Source organism: Scomber scombrus, chromosome 16, assembly GCF_963691925.1.
Source record: "Scomber scombrus chromosome 16, fScoSco1.1, whole genome shotgun sequence".
NCBI classification, from domain to species: domain Eukaryota; kingdom Metazoa; phylum Chordata; class Actinopteri; order Scombriformes; family Scombridae; genus Scomber; species Scomber scombrus.
In genome coordinates, this window is record NC_084985.1 from 28,389,762 (window position 1) to 28,399,053 (window position 9,292).

General features: G+C 40.1%; 1 protein-coding gene across 1 annotated transcript; it reads right to left on the bottom strand.

Moving 5' to 3' along the window:
• Window positions 1-309: 309 nt before the first annotated feature.
• On the bottom strand, window positions 310-9,044 carry ppp1r11 (protein phosphatase 1, regulatory (inhibitor) subunit 11). The gene is made up of 3 exons (XM_062436471.1): window positions 8,727-9,044; window positions 5,177-5,285; window positions 310-3,760 (listed from the first exon to the last, which is right to left on the bottom strand). The coding sequence occupies exons 1-3, from the start codon at window positions 8,802-8,804 to the stop codon at window positions 3,576-3,578; spliced, it is 372 nt and encodes a 123-aa protein (XP_062292455.1). The 5' UTR covers window positions 8,805-9,044; the 3' UTR covers window positions 310-3,575.
• Window positions 9,045-9,292: the final 248 nt, after the last annotated feature.

Genomic DNA, 9,292 nt, shown 5'->3' on the forward strand with positions numbered 1-9,292 from the left:
TTGAGCTGTGGTGGAAGTATAGTAACAAAAAGACTTTGACACTAAAAACACTGTAACGTTGAAACATAGAAGATGAAGATTTGACTCATTTGGACACTTTTTCTTTTTTATAAAAAGAGCCCAGGAGCAGCCATGGTGATAAAAATAACCAGTTAGTACTCTTTCGTTCCTCCCAGGCTCCTTATATTTTTGAGTGTAGGGGGACTTTAAATAGATCCTAAATTGAAAGTGGTCTCTGGGGAGCTGGCAGCTTCAGGCTGGTCTGTGCTACCAGGTCACTAATGTACAACACACATAAAGCAGTTTAATCACAGTTCAAAACTTTATTTTCACATTAAATCTGCTCTCATTATGCTTAATAGTATATACAGAAAGGTGCATTACCAGTACAAGAACAATGTACATATGTAACAATGTAAATGTGTGTCAACAATACAGAAAATGGTGGCTTAACTGAACTGTTAATGAAGTGTAATCTACAGTACTGACACATATCAAACATGAAACTGTTGAGGATGAGGATGATTGATTCTGTTTCAGGTGAGTTTTGGTCATAGCTGAGACATGAGTACAAAGCCTGAGCCAGCAGTCATGCACCTTCACCTCTTCTCTCCTCTGATCCAGATCCAGTGTAATGTCTGGTCAGTAATGGACTCACCTCACAGCAAGAACACACACATCAGTCACTCTGCAGAGCACAGCAGGAAAAGCACAAACACTCACTGTCTTTGAAAAGAGTTCACAGAGTCGAACTGTAGATTTTTTATTTTTATTTTTTATGACCGACATGCAGCTGAATTAATGAGCACCTTTGGGTGCTTCATCCAATGAGATCAGTGAATGTGTGCATGTGAACAGGAATGAACTTTTCTTATTCGTCCAATCACCTTCCACTCTCACTTCCCTCATATGTAGGATTGTCCACAGTGGAATCTATTTATCTAAAAACCCAAATCAATCAAGCAAATGAAAGCCACAGTGACAGCAGAGGATTTAGAGGTTCAAAATAAAAACACTCATTCTGCTATTGAGCTTTTTTTTTTTTTAAATGTATTTATCTAATGCTGTCAGAAAGAATTGACCAAATGTGTAGTGATTAGAGCAGACTGAAAGTGACAGCTCTACCTGTTTGAAAGGTTTAAAAGGAGAAGCTTTGGGTGAGGGAGAGAGGTCTTTAACCCAGAACCCCATTCTTCATACACAGTTGATCTAATCCAGGTTTACATGTTAACTAGATTTAATGATCTTATTACTATTCATCATTTTTCCCTTTTGCTCATATTGCTATATTATTTTTGTCCTCCACTAGAATGTTGAAGGTATTTGTATTTGAGAAAGATCGAGCCTTGAACTTGATCTTACTTCATTACTTTTACTCTTAACATCTCCGGTTTTACTCACTTTATTCTATAGTGATTTATTTTATTCATTCTTTTTATATATAATCTTTTATTAGCTATTTATTGTATTCATTTTATTTTATTTTTTTTTTACATTTTTGTGATGTTTCCTCATTGCAGATTCTTGACAGTTATGTTAGCATTAAAGTTGTTGACTGACTGATTGATTGATTGATTGATTGATTGATTGATTGAACATTTGAACTCATCACCATCACATCAACAGATACATTCAGCCAACTGCATGTATGAAGAACTGGGCCCAGTGCTGTGGACTGTATATATGTAATACTGAGTACATTATAGTGATGCTGCCTGACAGCATGTGTAGTAATAATGTAATTACACTCACAGCGGGCATCACACAGGTTAGCATTAGCTGTAAACCAGTCCACTCTATTCTCATTCTCACACATGTTGTGTAATGACATTGTTACTACACACACTGTGATCAGCTGCATGCCAAGTATGAGCAAGTTAGGCTTAAGACTGGCAAATAAATTAAAACAAATAAAAACATTGCTGTATTATATACAATTATGTCAAAAGCAGAATACACAGTTGGACATTTTATGTCTCCATCGCCATCTCTTCAAAGCTCCTTACACAAACACACACACACACACTGCTGTATGCTGTCCTCCACACACACACACATACACATACACCTACACACACCTACACCGTGCTGCTGGAGAGAGCCATGACACTACATGTTCATCTGGAACTACACACATGGAGTCTGAGCAGATATTTGTAGTGTTGTCATGTTTCAGCCACTTTATGATAAATCACACACACTGAACACGACCCTGCTGCTGACTCATCCTCACTATTCACTGCTTTACTGCTTTTAATATCAGCCATTGGTTTGCAGTTAACAACAGTATGAAAATCACACTTTCACACTACACATGCTTGAAGATGTTGATGGAAGCAGTCAGCAGTCATGTATATGTGACTTATGATAAAACTTCATCTCCAACATCCACAGCTGCTGTCACCCTGTAAAGTAGGTCAGCTGACACAATGTCAGGAGACAGTTTCAATTAAGCTAATTTTATAATCCATTACACTCAGCTTTTTTTCCCTCCATCATGGTGACATCAATATGCAGCCGACACGTGTACAATCTGTGTTTTGACACATCTAAGTTAATTTATTTATAATATGAAATAGTGTCCACATCAGTGCTCATTTTTCCTGCCTTCCAGCCAGACACGGCTTGCTTCACTTTGTTTTGTTGTTGTTGAAGCTGAGTCGTCATTTGTGCTCATGCAGATGTACGCTCACACTGAAGAAACAGAATAAAACATTAATCAGTGTTGATTTTGATGATTAAAAGAGCGGGTCACTTCATCAAGTTCATCTGGTAATATACTGACATACATGTGAAACTATACAGCCTGACTGAAACTGGATTTTTAAAAAGGCTTTTCAATGCTCTGAACATTGACTGCTTCACTGCTTCTAAACAGTAGTTTACTGAGATGCTGATATATGTGCAGTAAGCTGCAGCTGTAATAGAAATAATCCTTAGTTGAAACCCTTATTGCATCACCACAAAACAACTCTGACAACAATCAAAGCAAACAGGATTTTCACCAAAGTCTAACCAGCTGACTGATTTTCATTACATGATGAACAGAATGAAAACTAATGGCTGCCTGGAAGGAAAGAAAGCATTACAGCATGTCTTTGGACGCAGCCATCTATGAAGTGAGTGATTTATAGTAGAAGGGCTAAAAGATGTAAAAACACTGGTATGGCCCTTTAAATGCTCTTTCAGCATTTTTGATAGAGGCTGATGATGGAGAGATGCACAATGAGCTTCTAGCTGTTATTTTATAGATGGCAGTCGGCACATAGAGCCTGCTTTTAGCTGTTGAAAGAGGAACACCATGTCCAATTAGGCTAATTCAATAATCCATGTTGCTTTGTGTTTTGTGCAGAGGCTGTAATCCTGCTCCAGCAGAGTGTGTGTGTGTGTGTGTGTGTGTGTGTGTGTGTGTGTGTGTGTGTGTGTGTGTGTGTGTGTGTGTGTGTGGAACACAGCATTAGGTCAGTCTGTACCTCAGTGATGGAACTAATCTAAAAAACAGAGTGCAGGTTTGTACTGTGTCATTGTCATGGTGAGAAACCCCCCCCCCTCCCACAATCAGCCTGCAGTGCTCATTAGTGGGTGTGTGACCCTCCAGAGTTTGGGGGCTCTGTGGTCCCCCCGCCCCCCCTCTGTCCAAGATCTCTCCTGCCGTGACCCAGGATGCAGTGAGCGCTGCCACACCCTTCATCGTCGTCGTCTCCCTCGCTTTCAGAGGACGATTCTCCGAACTGCCGCGGCTTCTCATAAATACAGCAGCCTGAAACACAACATGCTGGATTAGACTGGATCCTGTAGCGAGTCCTCGTTCTCTGTGTGAAAATCAAAAAATCATCTTCTCACATTTGCTCAGAAATAGTAGCTGAAGGGAGCCTTTGATAAAAATAGCTTCTTGGTGTCTGATTGTATAAATCAGGCTGAGCAGCAGCAAGATGAAAAGGCTCAGATGGGAAACAGGAAGCTTATTAACATGTTCATGAGCAGAAATATGGAAGAACATCAGGGTCATATTTTACAGGTCTGTCATTCTTAATAATGGAATAAATAACATGGTAAAACAATCTGAATGTGATCCTGATTGGGTTTTTCTCTGTATACACTGCCTGTATATACAGACCTATGTGCTCTCATTAACACTCTCTAAAAGACACTAGTGAAACTCTGCCCCTACTTTCTGTTTAATTACTACAAAATGACATCATTCTTTTCAGGATAACTTCTTGATAATCAAATTCTGAGGTGAGATGATCATGTGGTCTGATTCCTCTTCCATAAAACATCATAAGAATAAGTCTGGTGTTATTCCACATTTTTAATCCCATAAAAAGACCAAACCCCACACTGTCTATATCTCAATACTGACTGATCAGCTGATCTCAGCACATTAGTTCCTCTTAAAATGTAAATCTCTACAAACAGTTTGATTTCATACATGTGTGAACTGTTCAGTAAATTCCTTAAACGGCTGCTCACTGTGGTTTTGTATCAAATGTTACTCAAACGGGAGGAAATAGTGCATTTGTTAGGAACTGTTTTCAGTGGCAGATGAATCCACATTTGAGTGTATGTGGCAGCAGGATGGTGTGTTTGGGATTGAGTCAAAATAAACTGCAGTGTGTGTGTTCATGGTAATGAAGCAACATGTCACCTAACAACAGAGCTGTATGACACAGAAAAGAAGATGCTGTGATATAGACACAGATCAGAACCCTGCACACTGTAGAAACAGCCGTCCTGCAGGTTCACTGCGTGTCACACAGTGCCAGATGAGTCTCATATATATATATATATATATATATATATATTTAAAAAGAATGCACATCTGTACACCATACTGACTCTGATTGGGTTTTTTTCCATCTTATGAAAAAAAATGATTGGTTGGTTTTGGAAGTGGATTGTTTCAGCATTTCTAACCCTGGCAGGATTTTGACTCATTTTGGCCTCAGAGCTTAAAGCGGGTTGTTGTTGGACGTGTCTCACAGTGAGATCTGGGACAACTGTGATGGACTGATGATTGAAAATTTCACGTTTATTTCAGAACTGTCGTATTTCTTGTGAATACAGTGTGTGGAGGCCTTCAGGGCTGAGCAGAGAATTAGACAACTATCTGATGAGATTTAATAATCAGATGTGTATCAGCAGCTTCATAGTGTCTACTGACACATCTACTCACACTTTGAAGACCTCCTCCCCAGGTGCTCGTTGTCCACTGTGTCACTGGACCACTCCACCTTCTTCTCAGTCTTCCTCTTCCTCAGTTTGATTGTCAGGCTGCGTCCCTCCTGCAACATGTCAGGACTGATGTGAGACACTGAGTTTCAAACGTAGATGAGCTCTGCTGCATCACATTCTCCTCTACAAGTACTGCATGTCAGGAAGTACACACTCCTAAGTAGGGCTGGGTATCATGGCCAATTTCCTAAATCGATTCGATTTCGATTCATAAGGTTCTGAATCGATTAATCACGATTCGATTCGATTCGATTCAATCTGCTCTTAAATAATGAAAATGGCTCAACTGTGTTACAAAATACAAATGCACTTTATTTTTTCTCTTCACATTAAACAACAGGTTTTAAGTGCAAACTTGTAAATTGGACAGTTTAAACTTGAGCTGTAAACAAAACTGTCTCAAGTCTCAAAAGTGCAATTTTGAAATTAGAAAGGAATTGCAAGTGAAAGTGTTTGAACTACAACATTCCATCACTGCAAATTGCATTAAGGCATTGTTTATTAAAGTAACCCCTGACGTTGTATATCTGTTTGTTTCCCTATGTTCATATTACTACTGCTGTTTCAAAACATATTGTTTCTGTAAATGATGCCAACCAATAAAGCTTTATAAAAAAAAACTTCATGGGGAAAATTCGATCTCATGCCCTATGAATCGATAATGCAACATTTAAATGAAATCGATCCAAAATCGATTAAATCGATTTTTTTTACCCAGCCCTACTTTTAAGTAAATGCACATACACAGTATAACTTCACTTAAACTGCACAGTGTGGTATAAAGTTGTAAATGCTAAATTATGTCAAGTCACTCATGAATCATCTGGAACATGTGCTGTCATAACATTCTGTCATCAGTACACCATTAAGTCCTTACAAGGCTAACCGCTATAAGTGGATATGTACAGATTAGTGGTAAATAATGGACTATAAGCCTCAAGTATGTGAACACCTGAACATTAGAAAAACATGATCATTTTTCTGTTGCTATAACAACCTCCACTCTTGTGCTTTCAGGCTTACCATCAGATGTTGGCACCTGTCTGCAGTGAGCTCCAACACTGATGATAATGACATGATGAGGCTGAGGTCAGCAAAGCAGCCAGTTTAATGATCAGGTTCACTGTCATATAGAAACACTGCTCACACATCAGCTAGTCTGATGTGCCTGCTAACACACACACACACACACACACACACACACACACACACACACACACACACACACACACACACACACACACACACACACACACTGTGAAATAACATCAACCAGTCAGTTTGGTGTATTCTGGCTTTCAGATGTGATGCCCCTTCTTATGTCACTTGGGGCTTCATTGAACCTGTACCTCCCTATACATGCCTCTATCTAAGTCTGCACACACTGAATGTCCTGAGGTCCGCCAAGTGCTAGCTGGGCCCCCGTTAAACTAAACTAAGCTTAATTAAGCTGAGGACTGACTGGTCCTGTGTGTTTGCTGCACCCCTCATGGGCACCACTACATTTTCTCCTGCAGCCATGTTTCTGTGGGGTTCACGCTCAACAGTTGCCACAGTAACCAGCACACCCTGCGGAAGAGGAGGGTGATGTGGTGGGACTCAAACCGGCTGTTCTGAACAGGGTTGTTTAAACAGGATGAGAGCCGTGGGGCTTCATCCTTGTTCTATTCTGACTGAAGCATGTCATTTTATTAAGACCTCAGGGAGGTCAGTCTCAATCCATCAATCAATCTTTATTTATATAGCACCAAATCACAACAATATTCATCTCAAGGCACTTTACACATAGAGCAGGTCTAAACTGCATTCTTTGATTTAATTTAAAGAGACCCAACATTCCCACATGAGCAGCACTTGGTGACAGCAACAAGGAAAAACTCCCCTTTAATGGGAAGAAAGCTCAGACAGAACAGAGCTCTCTAGGTGGGTGACCATCTGCCATTCTTACAGGAAAAAGTTTGAATATGGCTCCTTTAAGGAAAACCGCCCCAGATCAAAAGTATGTGCACACCTCAGATCAAGAGCTATATAGAGTAATATAGTGTATTAGATGCATGGTTAAATATAAAATATATATGATTTAAAACTGGGTGTGACTGTGTTAAATGCTATTGATGTTCTTATTGCTGTAATGCCTGGCAGGTGAGCTGAGGAATAACTCGTTTGTGTCTGGACCCAAAACTGTATGTGAAGCCACCACAGAGAGCAGCAGGCCCCTCAGAGGAGACCTTCTCAGAGGAGACCCTCTCAGATGAGACCCTCTCAGATGAGACCCTCTCAGAGGAGACCCTCTCAGGTGAGACCTTCTCAGAGGAGAACTTCTCAGATGAGACCCTCTCAGAGGAGACCCTCTCAGAGGAGACCTTCTCAGATGAGACCCTCTCAGAGGAGAACTTCTCAGATGAGACCTTCTCAGATGAGACCCTCTCAGAGGAGACCCTCTCAGGTGAGACCTTCTCAGAGGAGAACTTCTCAGATGAGATCTTCTCAGATGAGACCCTCTCAGAGGAGACCCTCTCAGGTGAGACCTTCTCAGAGGAGAACTTCTCAGATGAGACCCTCTCAGAGGAGACCCTCTCAGAGGAGACCTTCTCAGATGAGACCCTCTCAGAGGAGAACTTCTCAGATGAGACCTTCTCAGATGAGACCCTCTCAGAGGAGAACTTCTCAGTGCATCATCACAAAACAGCTACTGTTATACCATCTGCACTTAGCTAACCTCCAAACCAGCACTGTCCCTCTTAAGGAGCTTAAGTAGTGTTAATTCATTACACCCACATATCATTTCAGACTAATGATAACAGCTCCTACGGCAGAAACCCTTTTCTACTAATCCTACAGGAATGCTAGAAGAAAAGGTTTAAGGATTTGTTTTCAGACTTATTGCAAATCTGTTTTTTCCTGTTGGTTCCAATTAAATCTTCCACTAAACCTCAGAATTCTTACACATTTCTAAAAAAAAAAAATCCTGGAAGACTTTTTAAAACCCTTTAAAAGAAAATATGTTTGGTTCTTTTGGAGTTTTCACATTCCTACTGCAAACCTGTGCTTTCTTTTCTATTGATCTTACATATGTTTTAAACATCTTATAAGACTTTTATTAATTTTTTACAAGAATTAGCAACAGGACACTTATTCCTTATTTATAATCTAACTTGGTTCCACTGATCAGAATGAAACATCTCCTTCATTTTAGAACAGATGCATATACGTTAGTGGCTGTTAATAACTGTGAACCAAATTGAAGAGTCTTTCCTAAAACCTTCTGATTATAGTCGATTTCTTTGATTAGTTAAAGATGATTAGATCCTACTGTTTAATAGATTTCACTAGAGGCTGAACATTAGAACTATTTAATACTAACAATAAATGAAGCAGGCTTAAAGACAGCGCGGCCTTCATGTAACTGTAAGCTACAGTAAGAGTGAACAAACATGTCCTCTAGCAGCTCTGTGCGTGTGTGTGTGTGTGTGCGTGTGTGTGTATTTTACCTGCTGGGGCGGCGGCGGGGTGCTCGTCTCAACAGTCTCCGTTATCGTCTCACTTGACGTCCCGGGAACCTCCGCCATCCCTGCAGCTGCCTTGCTAACGCTAACGTTAGCTAGCTCTTAAGATGTAATAGAAGCGGAGTCAACCGTCAGCGAACCACTGCGTCTTTAATAAAGCCTTATATGATCTACAGTAACCGAGCCCGGCTCTTTACAGCACCAACTGAGAGTAAAGTGAAGGCTGTAGGCCAGAGGGATGAGAGATGTTCAGCACTGTGATGAGATGTGTCCAACACAAAGTCAAGCTGCAACACGAGTTAGACTGACACAAAACGGAAATGGGATATTTTCACCTCAAAACGAATATCAGCTGTGTGAATCGTAGTGTCGCACAAACTAAAAAAAGATGACGTTTAATCACAGTGTTGTATCATAGCACCATGTGTGCGATGACAGGCACGTCAGATATTAATGTAGCAGTTTGTGGGTAACGTTTTTTTTTTTTTTCCATAAGTGGTTTTATTTTGAAATGTAAAAAAAGGAAGCTTTATTTCTTTTTCAGTTTAGCT

Coding starts and splice junctions, on each gene's coding strand:
- ppp1r11 (XM_062436471.1), bottom strand. CDS start 8,804: ATGGCGGAGGTTCCCGGGACGTCAAGTGAGACGATAACGGAGACTGTT. Junction 5,286..8,726: donor CCCCGCCGCCGCCCCAGCAG/GTAAAATACACA, acceptor GACATGTTGCAG/GAGGGACGCAGCCTGACAAT. Junction 3,761..5,176: donor GGGGAGGAGGTCTTCAAAGT/GTGAGTAGATGT, acceptor GTTGTGTTTCAG/GCTGCTGTATTTATGAGAAG.